This window comes from Alligator mississippiensis, chromosome 9 (genome assembly GCF_030867095.1).
Source record: "Alligator mississippiensis isolate rAllMis1 chromosome 9, rAllMis1, whole genome shotgun sequence".
Taxonomy (NCBI): Eukaryota; Metazoa; Chordata; order Crocodylia; family Alligatoridae; genus Alligator; species Alligator mississippiensis.
In genome coordinates this window covers 4827959-4843709 of record NC_081832.1, presented here as the reverse complement: position 1 = coordinate 4843709, position 15751 = coordinate 4827959, and the positions used below count along the sequence as shown (strand labels likewise).

The 15751-nt window shown below is 46.5% G+C and overlaps 1 protein-coding gene across 1 annotated transcript in view; it reads left to right on the top strand.

Moving 5' to 3' along the window:
• Positions 1-15751, top strand: part of COL9A3 (collagen type IX alpha 3 chain) — a 57426-nt gene that overhangs the window by 11905 nt on the left and 29770 nt on the right. Inside the window, exons 6-11 of the mRNA XM_014609490.3 lie at positions 9351-9386; positions 10779-10802; positions 11338-11391; positions 12247-12300; positions 13251-13292; positions 14615-14671. Of these exons, the coding sequence (XP_014464976.1) occupies positions 9351-9386; positions 10779-10802; positions 11338-11391; positions 12247-12300; positions 13251-13292; positions 14615-14671 (267 nt within the window). The remainder of the gene's footprint in view (positions 1-9350; positions 9387-10778; positions 10803-11337; positions 11392-12246; positions 12301-13250; positions 13293-14614; positions 14672-15751) is intronic.

The window sequence follows — 15751 nt, the reverse complement described above, 5'->3', positions numbered from 1 at the left end:
TCTTAAAACTAACATCTCGTTTTTTCCCCCAAATTGTTCCTTCCAAGGCATGCACAGGGTCAGGGGGCAGTATTGTATGTACATGCATTGCTATCTTTTCGCTGGGGTATTGAATTCCCCCAGGGAACGATTCTGGGGTTACTCTTGGACACCTTGGGTAGTGAAATACCATTAGCAGCTCAGATTTTATGATGTTCTGCATGTATAAACAGCTTTTTGAAGCAGTCAAGGGAGCCTGTATGAAATATAATCTCAATTAGCAATCAGCTCAGGTTTATCCAAGTGCAGCTATTTTAGGCCTTATTTGTGGTCTGAATGCACAGCTCGGTTGCATTTTTTTTGACTGCTGCTATATATAAACTGTTTAGACTGATGCTTTTCACCAGTTTTTGAGTGCTGGAGGTGGGTGACATCATTAGTGACACAGGTATGATACCAAAGCCAGTACAGTGAAGAGCAATTCCTGCCAGTGCCCACCATGCAGATCCATGGGAAAGAGACACCTCCATCCTAGGTGGTCCTGTGTGTGGGAGCTCTCAAGCAAACTAAGTCGGGGTGGCAACTTTTTCTGATTGCAGGCTGGAATGACTCGCTCGGTGTCATAGGTGGGCAGGTGAGTGCTAGGAGGGGAAGGGATGCTTAAAAGGAAGGGGATGTCCCTTGGGGAGCAAACCCCTGGCCCTGGCTTCTCTTCCAGGGATCCCCTCTGTGATTAGCATTTTCCACTGGAGAACCCATCCCTCACAACAACACGCAAGAGAAGGCTTTTTGGCTCCTGTACGATGAGAGAGGAAATCCTGAGCCTGGGAAGTTGTCATGCACTCACTTGCCTTGTCGCCCTTTTTGGACCTGAGCACATAGCCAAAGGTCAAGGCTTATTTCTGTTACAAGGAGAAAGTGGTGCCGGTCTCTGATGCCGTGTGGGTCCTGTTCTCATGAATGCAGTGGGAATCAAACCACAGGAGACGGCATCCAGGAGCAATTGTGCAAATGAGGTTTAAGATCTGTTATCTTATTAGCCCATGGTGGTGTGAGCACACCAGCACCTAATGGGCATGTGCCAACAGGGTAACAGCTTGCCATTTACGTGCGCAGGACCTTCCCTTCCAGACATTTAGCTGGAGCACAGAAGCATCTGATTAGTGTGCACAGTTGTCCGATCTGTGCACTCAGCTTGGGTTTGCATCTGGCTTGATAATCAGTTCCTACGACACGGTGTGGAAATTTGGGGGCTGTTGCCCATCACAGGAGTGTGTCGAGGTCAGCAATCCAGCTACACAAATCGGTGCGGTAAAAGCAGAGGAAAAGCAATGCATTGCTTGAAAACAAAGCTTCCCCTGTGAAGCATTGTTTCCTCACTGCATTTCTACCGGTCCTGATATAGGAAAGCATTTCAGCCTCATTGCACTCCATGAGCTATAAGCATATGTTTGACCACAGTGGGACTCAGGCTTGTTCTTCCAGTTACGTGCCCTCCTGAATAGGGATGGTTTCCTGAACTAGAGAGCAGCAAAGACTCTCCTGGCTGTCCTTCTAAACAGGTGGCTTGTGCATGGCAGGACATAGGATCACAGAAAATGAGGGTGGGAAGGGACCTCAGAAGGTCATCTAGTCCAACCCCCTGTTCAAAGCCGACCTAGATCATCCCAGTCAAATCACACTCATGAGAGATTTTCATTTTCTGTTAGCATACGACTAATAAATGTCTGCTCTCCCACTTGTGCTGCCGCTCTCAGTACAACCATGACATGCTCAGTCTGGCCAATGTCATCGTCCATTAAGTCTGGCACTCCAGGACTCTTCTTGCTGCAGATGCGCTCTCAGACACCACGCCCACCGATTTTGCTGGTAGGTCTGTGCAGCATCAGGTCCGGTTAGTTTTTAAACAGAAAGGCAGTTATTTTTGGAAATAAGATCATCGAATTGTTGCCTTCTTTCTGGCAACTGATGATCAAAAGATTTTAAAACCTGCTGGCTGAAGTTTAGTGTTTTTGAGCAGAAGTGATGCAGAGCGCATCCACAAACCAGTGGAGCTCTGAGAAATCGCCTCGGCTCTGCAACTTGCTAGCGCGCATAATCATTCCTGATGTGCGTCTGAATTCAGAATTCAAGCATTTTCCATGCCCTTATACTTATAGATTCAGAAATCATATTGCCTCAAAATGAAAAATTCCAGCAGGATAGTTTTTTGAATGATAAGAGAAAATATTGCTGCTGGAGAGAGTGGGTTGTAAGTCAAAAACACCGTATTACAATACTGATGTAAACCACTGCCTCTCCACTGAGCTGAATGGAGTGATTTCAGCTTGCTCAGGGCCCAGTGTAAAAGGAGGAGGAATTCACAGATTCAGAGAAGTTTAGGGCTAGAAGGGGTCGCATAATGTTCATTATTACCTACTGAGGGCCAGATCTTCAGAGGTATTCAGACACTTTGCTCTAATTCAAATGCAAGTTAGGGTTAGGCGCTGAAACAGTTCAGAAAACGAGGGCCAAAAGAGTCTACGCCCGAGCCCAGCAAAGCCAATGGGAGTTGTGGAATTGATTTCAATGGGGATGAGGTCTGGGTTTCAGTCAATGGATGTTAGGAAAGTTCTGGGAAAAGAGCCTCGCTCGTCCTGTAGTCATCAGTAAAAGCTTAGCGGGCTGGAGGCAAGAGATAAAAGCAGTGGAGGGAAAACAGGACGCTAAGTAGGAGGAAAATGACTGAGCTGAGATTTGCAACAGAGGTGATCTTTATTGGATTACAGTCTGGTCCTAGCAGGACTCTTCCTAATGAGGGGCATGGCTCCTCAGGATCTGTCTGTTTGCTTAGCCTTCCTCTGTGAACTTAATAAGGAAAAACACTTGTAATCGGGGCTGGAATGCCGAGAGCAGGGAGGGGGCCGGGACCTGCTGGGGATCACTGCACGGGCACGCACAACCGCGCCGCTGGGGTATTTTCGTGTCTGTCTGCCCGCCCTACTCCTGCGCCGCTTGTGTTGGGTACGGTTCGGACTCTGTCAGACTCAGGAAACGATGCCCCTTCCCCTCCCTCGTGAAAGAAAGGAATTGTGAAATGCCCTTTTGGAAATAACAACTCCCTGGCTAAGACCTTGGAGGCTAAATTATAGCCTCTTGTGAGGGGATTGTTTGGCTTCCTTTCACATCCTTCCGACAGCCAGTACAATGTCCTGCTTACCATCAGACAACCCCAAGGTAAATAGATTGCTCTTTTACCTGAGCCTAATTTGCACAACACGAGCTTTTCCAACCAGGAGATCTTACAATACTTTCAGCTTTCCTGTGAAATATGAATTTTCATTTCCATCTAGGAGAAATTTCCCAATCTTTGCATTCTCCTATGCCTGAAGAAGGGTGAGCATGCACTAAAGCTTGCAAATAAAGAATTGGATTTGTTTGCAGCTACCCAGTGGGTCTAATAAAAGATATCAGCTCTGCCACGAGTGCTGATTCCTTCTGGCAGCAAAGGCACTTGCGTGTCTCAGGAAGGCTCTGCGAGCCCTGGTATTCCAGCACTTCTGCTCCTGCTTGCAGCCTCTCCCGGGATGTGCAAAAGGGAAGTCATCGGAGCGATCTGCACCCTGACTGCCATGGTCAGAGGATCCTGGAGGAATTAGGCGTCCTACTCCCATGACTTTTGATGGGAGTTGAGGGCTTAATATTCTTCAAAAGTCCCAGACATGGGACCTGGTTCTGTTTCAGCTTCAGGTTGCAGATTGTGCGACTTCTTTTATCAGAGCTGGTTTGCCCCAGTGCAGTATTAATGAGGAACACGTCCTATATCTCTTGGATAAGCAGTCTATAACCAAGCAATGGGAGAAGACAATGGGTAGGTAGAAGATAATGGGTATCTTTGGCTGGGTAAGGCAGGTTATGCTTGAGATGCCTCCAGCCTGTCTTCTGCATTCACTTGTTCCCCCCTCGGCTCTTAATGGCACTCATAAAAGAGAAAGCAATTGCAACGTGATGCTAACCCTGACAAACTGGCATACGCCAAAATGGGATTCAGTTAGAGCAGAAATTGTAGGGAGCTGTTCAAATAGGAGCCTGCGGGCCACTGATACCTGCTGACGCAGAGGGAGCTCGGCTGGTGTGATTTCAGTGAGGCTCCACGCATACGGACCAGCTGCAGTTTTTGGGCCTATATATGTGCACAATTGCACGCACAAAGTAGCACCACCTTTTTGTGTGTGCCGTCATGGTAAATGCATAGGTTTTTCATGCAAGTGTTTTGTGAGCCTTTGGCAACAGAGACCGGGGAAGCAGACCTAGACTCCACTCCTGTGTCACTCCTTAAGTGGATGATGACGATGCTGCTGACTGAGCAACATTAGTTTAAAATGCCCCGTAAATGAAAGCATCGCTTTTGTGTCTGAGCCTTTCATCTTCTCATTTGCTATTCTAAATTCTGCCTTTGCTCTTGAATCGCATCAGCCAAGAACAATAGAAATTCAGAACAAAGAGTTATGCACAATGAATGCTGTTATATCTCAAATACTGAATGTCAATAGCACTTATGAAAATTCATTGCGAGGTCTGTGGGGGTAGCAACAGGCAAACATTATCATCTATACCAAATAAGAGTGGCACTTCTCCCCTTCTTTTCCTTTGTGCTGATAAGATGAATAACTAAATCACTGTGCTGCTGGCATTGTCTGGCTGGATTTTCTTTACCCTGCAATAGCTAATGCTCTTTGGTTATGAGTAATCTCGAAACTCTGGGAGCACAAGGCAGCTAAGCTCAAGCAGAAGCTGTTGGAAGTACCATGTAGTCATACGTCACCCTTAGTATGACTGGGGGGGACACATTTCACTGATTCCTTCCCCCCCCTCCACCCCCAAATGCTTCAGAGAGGGTGTTTATGGGGCTGAAGTTATGCAAGATCTGGGCTCCTTACGACATGGCAGTAGCCACGCTGTGAGAAGGCCAGATGCTGAATTATTTTGACCCCGGAGTGGTTTCCTGATGAAAATAATGTTGGTGAAAATTGAAAACATGAATAAAAATCCTTAGCACTTTTGCTCAAATATCAGGGAACAGCTCCTATTTAGGCACCTAATTCTTACTGGTTATAATAGGAGTTAGGCCTCTAAATATTGGAGATACTGGGCCTTACTACATAGCAACAAGTGTTCCTTCCATTTTAAATGAGAACTGAGTCTTGGAGCAAACTTGTGTGACCCCAGTCCCTTCCGCCGAGGCGTAGCACTTGGCAGGGAAGAGCACTCACTTTCTCTTGTGTAAATCTGAGATTGGAACGGCAGTGAATTTCCTAGGTAGAGATTAAGGCCAACAGTGCACAGTGTCTGTGGTTCCTGTGCACTCATCAGCTCCCTGTGTTGCACACACAGCTGTGTACCTGAAAGCTTGCAAAGAACAATTTTTTCCAACTATTTAGTTGGTCCAATAAAAGAGATCACGTTTACCCAAAGAACCTGGTCTACAGAAAGCATGCACACACGTGCGTGCACCTGTCTGTGTAAGCTGGTCACTCATCTGAGATCTGGAGAAACTCTTCACCTTGCACTGGGAGGTACTTACTTCTCTAGGCAGGTGCTGGCTCTTCTCTCTGGCTGAGACATTTTGAGCTGCACTTTGTGCTCTCTGTGCATTGCCCTCCTTCCCTAGAGTAATTTAGTACAGTCATTAATGGTCCAAAAGGGAATGGCTGGCATGGAAGGAAGGCCCTTCTCCCTGCCATGTACTCTTCTGACCCTGGCTGCAAAAGATGAAGCCTGGGACCCATGTTGCTGGGTCCTTGCTATGGGAAGATGTCCCTACAGTGAGCTGATCCTTCCATCGCCAGGTTTAAGGGCAAAACCCACCCAATTCATGGGAGCATCAGGACCACTGAGGTATTTCCAGTGCTTGTTTTTTTAGATTCCCCCTTCCTATGTGATGACAATACATTATTTATTGGCATGGCTTGTGGGGAGGTCCTTGCTTTTCTCTGCACTAGGGTGGACCACATGGGCCTCTTCCCTGCATTGTAATTTAATAATTAACTTCCTGTCCTTGCAGTGGCAGGACATTGGCACTGCCCTCATCCCTGTGCTCTTCCTGTAGCAGGTTGTATTTGATGTATTTGAGTGTATTTGATGATTTGTATTTGATGTATTTGAGTGTATTTGATGATTTGCACCCTTGTGCCTGGTAGCTGTGCTGGTAGCTGGTTCATGCCGTTTTAGGAGCAGGTTAGACAAACGCTTGTCTAGGATGGTTTGAATAGGGAAGGTCCTGCCTTGAGCCCTGGGGCTGGACTAGATGACCTCCTGAGGTCCCTTCCAGCCCTACTTCCCTACGATTGTGTGATTTGCCTTACATTACTATCGTCCTATACAATAGTGAGTTACAGTATCTCAAATTGCTGGGCAGCTGGTGGAGGACTGGCAAATTATACTCTTTCACAAATCATCATAGTCTTACTAATTGCTCCTGACCATTAGCAGGGATGGGATAGTTCGTTTGCATCCTCTGTGAGCTACTTTCTTGCTACTGGCAGCCAAACTTGCATTTTTCTGCTATGTCCCTCTGATTCAGGTCCCGGCTCTCCTCTCCCCTCCCCTCCCCTCCCCTCCCCTTCCATGGAGAATAATCTCTGGTTTCTGTAGCTCTGCAGCCTTGTATAACAGGGACAGCTGCGGCACTCAAGCAGGTCATAACCTAGCCCTTTAGAAACTGAATTGAAATGCAATGATTTACATAGCGGTTTACCATGAAGCCTGTTAGGAGGTCCACTGGGATATGAGTAGATCATGCAGAAACGTCTTGGGACTCTTCTTTTCCTTGGAGCACGCCATCCTATTGCCGGGTGAAACTGTTCATTGTAACAGCTGTTGACTAGAGGATCTTGATGGAGATTGGTTTTGATTTAACATTGGGCAAATAACCGACCCTGCAGCTTCAGTTCGATATTATTTCACTAAGGCTGTAGCTGGCAGTTGTTGTGGTGTGCCATAGATTTTAGTTTGATTAGAAAAAACCTGAGATTTGCTCCTAGGATAGTCCTGTGAGAGGCATCAGTCTCCCATTTTAGTTCAGACGGTCAAATCCAGATAGAAGGCTCCCAGGTTAACATCTCCTACTGACAGCCATGAAGTTTTGAGCAAATACTCTTTTATACTAAATATTGTGTCAGCGTGCAATCAATCCTGTAAGCTCTCCATGGTTCGGAGGACAGCGATCCCATGAACAGATATCGCTACGGTTCTTGTTGACTCCTACGGTTCACAGCACAGCAAAACTGGCTTCTAAATGATAGCGCCAAGTAGTCATCAGGATATTTTTTGTGTGTGTTCATGTATTGCATTTTCTGAATTTGCTCAATTGGGCGCTTCCTCACCCACTTGTCTACAGGGTAAAGTTTGGTTTAGTGCTGCCTGTGCTTGCAGGCTTGCTCTGTAGCATCCTGGGGAGGGGTAGTTTGTGTTTGTAGGCCACGATGGTTATGTTCTGCTTAGAAACATTTCTTTCACTGTACCTCCTAAGTGTACTTGTTGGTTGGTTTGTTTGGATAAAGAGTTTGTGGCATTCAAAACCTGCCAGCATGAGACTGCGTGTCTAGTCTGGACATGCAGGGCCAGAACCTATTCCACCAGCTAAGTGTGCAAGTGGCATTTGGTTGTCCAAGTTGATCCTCCTCCACCTTGTTCAAGTCCCTGGAAAACTCTTGACATCCTTTTGTGACACACCTTCTTCATCTTCGCCTGAAGACTAAAGCACAAAAAGCAGTGCAGGCCAATCCCCCTTTTGCACTAATAGTTTTTCAGGGGAAAGGATCACAAATAGGCACTGGGATGCCTAATAGATTTAAATCGGATCTGGCCTGTGGTTACCATGGTTATATGCACAACGAGCTTCGCTGCCCAGGCAAATAGCCACTCCTAGGGATTTTGCACACAGTTACCCAGTTTGATGGCACTGTGGACATAAGATCACAAGCCAGTTTGCATCTTTGGTTTTGCAAATCTGGGCTTGCAGTAGTGAGGACTCCAGAGTTACTCACAGACTTATAGCATCTCATTGTAGAAATGTCAGCTTTTTACCCAGGTTGAGAAAGTGGGGATGACAACCCTGTTTGCCATTACAGTCCCTCCGGGTTGCATTAATGTGGCTGGCTATGTCTCGAGATGTGTCCTACTGCAAGCTAATGTTTTATTTATAAAGGATGCTGCATTGCTCTTATAGATAAGCCTCTAATCCCCTGACTGTTGTAGAGAAGGTGAATGGGGACCCGTGGTATTATCAGCCACCACCGTGGATCACAGTTCCCCACTTAAATAACGGGGAAAATGTTTGACAACACCAATGCAAATAAACCTTTCCTATAACTGCACATGCTAACAAGATGGAGCGATTAAATTGTAGGAGGACAGCCATACTGTGCCTGGTTCTCTTGTCCCATATTGGTACAGAGGCTGTGGCAGTAATATGCACCATTCAGTGAACATGGTTTTATTTTGCATTTTTCCATTTCAATTCATTTTCGGAGCTGTTACCTATAATTAATTATACCTCCTGTTTGCCAGTGTTGGTACCTTTTGGAATACAACAAAGGGATTCATAGATTGAAGGGATTGAAAAGACCCATCTGCCTGTCTTGTTAGCTTTAATTAAGAGGAAACTCACCAATTTTGACAGTGATTTAATTTTAGAACCCAATTTAATATCACAGACACACTCTCCAAGCTGTAATCCAGGCTTAGGAGTTTGAATGCAAAAGCTAGAGGGAAATAATGCCGGAAGGGTTGGGGGATTTTTCAAGGGAAGTCATGAAAATGCACAAGTTACAAAAATTAAATGTCTTTGCTGGCAGAAAAATAAAATTCAGTTCAACTGTGTCTCAGTCCTGCAAGCAGCTTTAAAATCTATCATCAGGTCTACAGCATGAAGTCTTCAAGGGATGGAAGAGTTCAAATGAACGAGGTTCACTATGCAGATGCTTCATGTTCACAGACTAATCCATAGCTGCTAAGAAGTGTGGATTCTCATATTTAATCTCACTTAGGAGAGTCTTATATTTTAGTCTTGGTTCATTGTATTTGCCAAGCAAACAGGGGGGGGAAAACCAAACTTTGAACATCCAGCTCTGTGGTCTGGAAAACATTCTTGAGTCGATGAATTGATCAGAAATGTCAAAGTGTCCGTGAATAAAGTTTTTTGCTTATGGGTGTGAACTCAGCCTGCTTTTTCCATGTGTATGGGGTTTCTTTGAGCTTCCCCAAAGACAAGTAACCTCCGAGATCTGCGCAGATCTAGAGGGGCTGAAGTAGTGGGCTAGGAACAGACCTTATATGACTCTTGAGGCGACCTACCTGCTCACTCACTTTCTGATGTTTTAACCCCACAGGGTGCTTTGGGACCTGCCGGGCCCCCTGGATCGGCTGTGAGTAACTCTTAGCATTTGAACATTTCTTATCCAGCATTGATAAGCAATATGCATGAAGAATGCTGCACAGTAACATAGCAGCAAGGCTCCTTTCTAATGGTAAATGGAGATAGTTGGGAGCCGGGGAGCGTTCAAGGGAGCTTCGATTTATTTTGTTCGGGTTTTGGTTTGCAGCAATGATCTTCTACTTGCGTAGCCAGTTTCCAAATGCGTAGCCACACTATCACAGGAAAGTATGGGGGCTTCTACTGAGCCCGACTTAAACCAAAAACAAATGTGTATTATTAGAGGTGGCTATAAACATTATATGACCAGTGAGAGTCCTTCTGTTGCTTTCCTGGTACTGGAAAGCAACCCAGACGGCTCTCACGACTAGCTCATCAGGCATTTCATGGAGTAAGATAACGTCATTTCCAAAGAGGCAAAAGGAGCTGTCAGTAGGTTCAGCCCGCTAAGTTCTCTAAAGTTCATGGAAACTTTGTTCTCAACCCTGTGTTAGATTGCTGCGTTAAATGGGAGGTCACATTTAACTGCTGCTATTTGGATCAATGGGAATGAGGGGAAATGTTCATTATCCATGTCATAGTAACAAGATGACAGTCACATGTTTGGTGCTGAGCTTAATGGGTGTCTAAGCAGAGTCTCCCAACACAACTGCTGCAGTTAAGAAAATTTTTCTCCTTAAATGAAGAAATAATGAGTAGTGTTTTTCAAGGCATGGATTAGGTAGCGTCTTAGCCAGGTGAACAAGCAAGCCGGGTAGAAATAGCGTGCATCTTGCTTGACTCCTTTACTCTTCGCAGGCTTCTGTTCTTATAACCAAGTGTCACAATGCTGATGCAGGTAGGTGAGATTCAGAATAGGCAAGAGCATAGCTTATGTCATGCACGTGTAATATCTCGTTGAGTCTAATACTTCCTGCAGATTCGCCATCGCCTGAGACTGGGATGTGACTCTACTTACAACTCTTTTGTAGTAGCTTCATTGACACTTGGGAAGACACTGTATTTCTCTTAATATAACTTTTAGCAGGTGCCAAAAGGAATAGCTTGTCAACAGCAAAATACTGTAAGGACAACCAAGTTAAAAAACCTCAAAGGCTATATTTCTGCCTTCACATATGTATAGGTCATTTTTGTCCAGAGCAGAAAATAAGTCCTTAAGCAACAGCCATGGAAAGGGAGTGCACAAGACAAGAAAATGTCAGGATTCAGTGCCCAACTTCGGATCCAGTTTCTAATTGTAAATGGAGATAATTGAGAGTAGAGGAGCACTAAAGGGAAGAAGAGAGTTTTGATTAATTTTGTTCAGGTTTTGGTTTGCAACAATATTCTGCTTGTGTAGCCAGTTTCCAAATGATCTCTCATTGTTTTAACATTTTGTTTTCAGGCCAGAGGATTGCCAGGACCTCCAGTAAGTAAGAGCATCTTTCTCAGAAAAAGCAGTTCAGCTATTGCTTTCCTTTTCTTTTTCTTTTTTTTTTAATTTACCTAAAACCTACACACAGACCCCATTCCTAGGTCCTCCACACTGTGCAGAGAAGCAAGGCCTGTAGCTAAGGCTGCTCATATGCCACCTCTGTGATCACGCAGATCCCTGGGGCTGCTGGAGAAGGCCGTTTCGACTGCCTGCACTATTTAGAGCAGCCCTGGGCATAGCAGCTTTGCAACTTCCAGGCATTGACATTTCCTGGGGTCACTGGGGTCAGGTCAGAGCTGCCCTTCGCCAGGGTAAGGAGAGTGTTGGGAGCATCTCCCTGTTCCCTAGGATGGCATTGCTTCTGGAAACAGGGCGTATGCAGCCGGGTAAAGCGTGTGCATGTCTTTGTGTAGGGCCCATCTGGCTGTTTGAGAGCAAGATCAGGGAGTGGAAGGATGAGCATTTGCTGCTGGGCCTGGGAATGGTGTTGGGTAGCAGCACGTGTGACATTCGTGTCTCTACTTTACAGGGGCCTCCAGGACCCAGTGGACTCCCAGGTGGAAATGGATTTCAGGGATCCCCTGTGAGTTGCTCACTCTTCCTTTCCCATTTGTTGATTCTCCTACAGTGCAGGATGAAGAAGGGCTTGTGTCTTGTCTTTTGTTCTGCCCCGAAAGAATAATGTGTCTGACACCCTGCCTGCTCTGTGGAAAGGACAGCAGGAGAGGCACCCATTAGTGTAATGAGTGTGTGCATGAGCCACGTTCCAGGGCTGCCCAAGGATGCAAACCTGTTGCCCCCTTGTGCCCAACATCCAGAGCATGCATAAGACCAGACACTGCCCCAGCTTAAGGTGTCACCGCCTCTGATGCCACCGGAGCGCCTGCAACCCAAGTGTCCATTCTTTGTGATGAGGGACCGGCATCACCTGCATGAACATTACTGGGTGTCGTGGTTTGTAAGCAGGACCTCTCTTTGGCAGACGCCCACAGAATTTGCATTTGTATTTCTTTGTGCCCACAAGTGAATGAGAGGTTGCGGTCCTGAGGGCTGCACAAACACAGGTGCAAATGTGACGTTTCGATGTGCAGAGACAGTGCGGTCCGTGCAGACAGCCAAGCATCTGCAGAAAGAGGAACTCGGGCCTCCTGTAAAGGTGCCTCAGCACTTCAGCTCACTCCACGTTCAGCATACACAGCTGCAATTTGTTTCCCCCCACCCATACTTTCATTCCAGTGGTTAATAGGACCAGCTAGTTTCTTTCCTCCTTCCCTTACCCGTGTCCTATGTGATGCCTGCAGTCTGCATTGGTCTCGTTGTATTGAAAGCTTCCATCAGTTGGGAGAACAGGACTTGCTTCTTAAATGGGTTCTTCCCAAGAGAGCGTATGGTGCCTATGGTGTGGAGGGAGCTTCTGACTCTTTCTCAATCCTTTTAGGGACCATCTGGTCTTCCAGGACTCCCGGGACCAGCAGGGCCACCAGGACCTCCAGTAAGTGGAGATTTCCAGGGTAATAACTGTGAGGACTGAATTTGGTTTGACTCTGGGATCTTTTTCTGGTGCCTCTGAAGGCCACTAGCAGGGCATTTTGCATTTTATTTGAAGCGTGTCTGCTTGCTACAGGCAAAAAGCCCTGAATTTGAGGAAGGCAGTGACTACTTATTGCCTATGCTAGCGAGTATTTATTTCTGCCTGTTTGTTGTTCAGGTTGCGACAGGAGAGATTCAATGGCATGTGGATGGAGGGCACACACTAGTCCCTGGAATGAGTTTTCCCTCCCATAATAAAAGAGGCCATATTTTCACGGGCTCTTTCTTCATCTCTTTTGAAAATATGAGTGCTCTGACCAGATCTTGTGCCGAGGCCTGTCACCCTCTTGGGACGGTGCTTTTTTAATGCAATAACCCAGGCCGATCATCGCACGTGCCATACCTGATCCTACCTTCTTGTAATGTTTAGGCGTTGCCTGGGGGCATCGGTGGTAGGGACTGAACCTGGCACCTCCGTACCAAAAAAGGTGGGGTGCTATACCCTGAGCTAAAACATGCAGCACTTCGGAAAGCTTGCTCCTTGGGTCTCCCCCCCACAAACAAGAACCACATGGAGGTAGTGGTTAGAGCACATGCCCTTGTCAGGACCCCGGGTCCCCTTCCTTGGCCACTGACTCTTGTGGGATCTTCTCAAGATCTAAGTCCATGTTTGGAAGTGGTAAGTGGCTCGTTGGTTTTGTACTGGCCCCCAGCGCACGAGTGAATTTTCTTCTGTGAGACGTGGGGCAGCCCATGCAACGGATGCTGTGAAACGAGTGCAAAGAGCTTGATCTAGCCAACAGGGGCTTACAGAGGTAGTACAGGCATAGGAAATGCCGTATCACTAAAATACGTTGCCTTTTGGCCCTTTGTCTTTGGCATAGTTAAGAATCCAAACTTGCTTGGTTACAGGGGCTGCCCGGGGCTCTCCCGGATGGTGGTGGAGACCTTCAGGTAGGCTTTTCTTTTTGTTTCATCAATGTTTTCACTCTCTTCTCTTGCACACCATTTTAAATGTCTGTATTTGGGGCAAACACATGCATGTGCAAGGGCCCAAACCTGCAAACACCAGCAAGGCTAGCCCTGCCTACCAGAGGGACCTCATTCAAAGACTGGGGTCCTTGAGATGAATAAAGACGCCCACATGCATCAGTGTGCTTGCTGGCGCCTTCTTTCGAGGATGCAGAAACGTTACTGCCGGTGCAAGGTGCTCCGTGTCATTTCCTCGGAGATGTTCTTTGCTCCCCTAGTGTCGATTTTGCACATGCTTCCTTGCACACCGGTGTAACACATACAGATTTGGCATGTGACAGCCATGACAGGTTTTCCTGCCAAACTGCGCTGCAAACCAGAAAAGGCTGAGCTCTGCTCTGCTGTTTATTTTCCTGGGTGGCAGCACCTTGCTCCCCTGGGCTTTGTTTGCTCTTTCCATTTTGAGAAAATGTCTTGATTTCTTTATGCCAACAGAACGGCGCAGGCATTAAAGTAAAGAGCGCTGTTGAGTGACATTTTCAGGGTTTCACAGCTGTTGTTATGACAGCTGCTTTGGTTTCCTAATTGGAGTATTCAAAAAATACTTGTAGTTTGTTTGTGCTGCATTATGGAACAGCCGTGTGCGATACAATGGAAAACGATAACATTTTGGTCATTTGTACTTAGGCCAGCCCATCGAATTTAATAGAAAATTAAGTCCTTTTTGCAGAATGATATTCAGAGATTAAAACAAAAAAAAAATAGGGGGAGGATTGCATTTGTTGATGCATCGAGATTTTTAGAGGAGCAGCCATAGAGCCCTGTTAAATTCCTATGCAGCTTTTGATTTCTTCACTGTTACATTTCCGAAGTCCAGCGGGGACACACAACGCCAGAACTTGCTGTTGGGTTGCTTCATGTTTAGCTCAGTCTCCAGCCCATGGCTGAGCTCTGTTGTGTCTCACATTTTGCTTCCAAAAACCTGTGGCGCTCTGCTAAATTCAGACTTGAGAAAATACTCTCTTGGCGCTAGGAAGTGAGGAAGTCACGGGCAATTCTTCTTTTTTTGTGCTATCATCTTGACTAATGTAGGCCCAAACTGCATTGCAGCACCTTGCAGTACAAACCTGGTGCCCAGAAATTAGAACCGGTCTGCATCATTTTAAAATTGGGATAACCAATCGTTAGATGGGTTTTTTTGTCATGGACATGTCACCCCTTATCCCCTCAATAGCAATGAACCTACCTCACTGCAAACCCCCATTTGGTGTATTGAATAAACCAAAAACTTTTGTTTTGTGCAGTGCCCAGCTCTGTGCCCCCCAGGGCCACCCGGTCCCCCAGGGATGCCAGGATTCAAGGTAAGAGCAATATCCTCAGCAGGTGCAAGGAGCTCAGTCCGAATGTGTAACACAGACGCACGTAGGGCTGACATCAAGGTGTAGGCTCACACTACACTGCATGAATTGCCATTCTCCTTTATCCAAACCAGGAGGGTGTAGGTGTAGGAGTATATTACTTGTACCTACATTGCCATTGGCAGGCACTTGAAAGAGGCAATGCCCTAATCCTGCTCTCTGTGTCTGGATTTCCCCATTAGCCTCCATGGAAGATCCGTGGCCTCATGCTTCATCCTGCAAGATGTCCCTATCCAGCATCACTAGGAAGGTTTTTATGCTTGAAGTTCAAGCACATGCCTAAGTCCTGGGATGGATCGGGGCCTCTTGGCAGGACAGAGCCAGGCCTCTGCTGCGGGGGGACTGTTTATCAGCAGTCATTTTGAATAATGATGCTCATGCCATTTAATGATTGACTTGCACTAAGTGAAAGTTGCCCCTGTGTGCAGGGGAAGCTTAAAGACTAAGCACCACGTGAGTCCCCAGTGGAACGGGAGGCGGATTCAGTCCTTGTGCCCTGGTATCTGGAAGAGCTGTCTTGGGGCAACAACTTGTCCCGGTCCCGAGGACCTCACCCTGCTGTATTCAGAGAAGTCAAGCACATCACACGTGCCTACAGCGCGCACGTGGGAGCCACGAGTGCAGAGACAAATATTTCTTTGTAAAAAGACATAAATTACACAGTCAACTCTGACAATGCCCTCTTTTACACCTCTCCCCATTTTCGAACGTGCTGACCTCAGTATAGAGATGCTGAGCTGCTGTGGATCAGTGAGTTGTACTCAGTGGCTATATCTCTTATTTCCCCTATAGGGGTACTGAGCCCCATATATATTTCAGCAGGTGTTTGTGTAGTGGCTAGCTGAGAGTAGGACTGAAGTCAGCTTCTCAGCGAGCTGCTCTGCAGTCATTGCAACAGGACTTAGCAGAGGTAGGGTACGTCCTCGTGCACAAGGCACTGCCATGCTGAGAGAAGGTGGCTCTGCTCCATGTGAGCTAGCTCCCAAACTCGAACAAGTCTAGCCACCATAGTATGGCACTGTG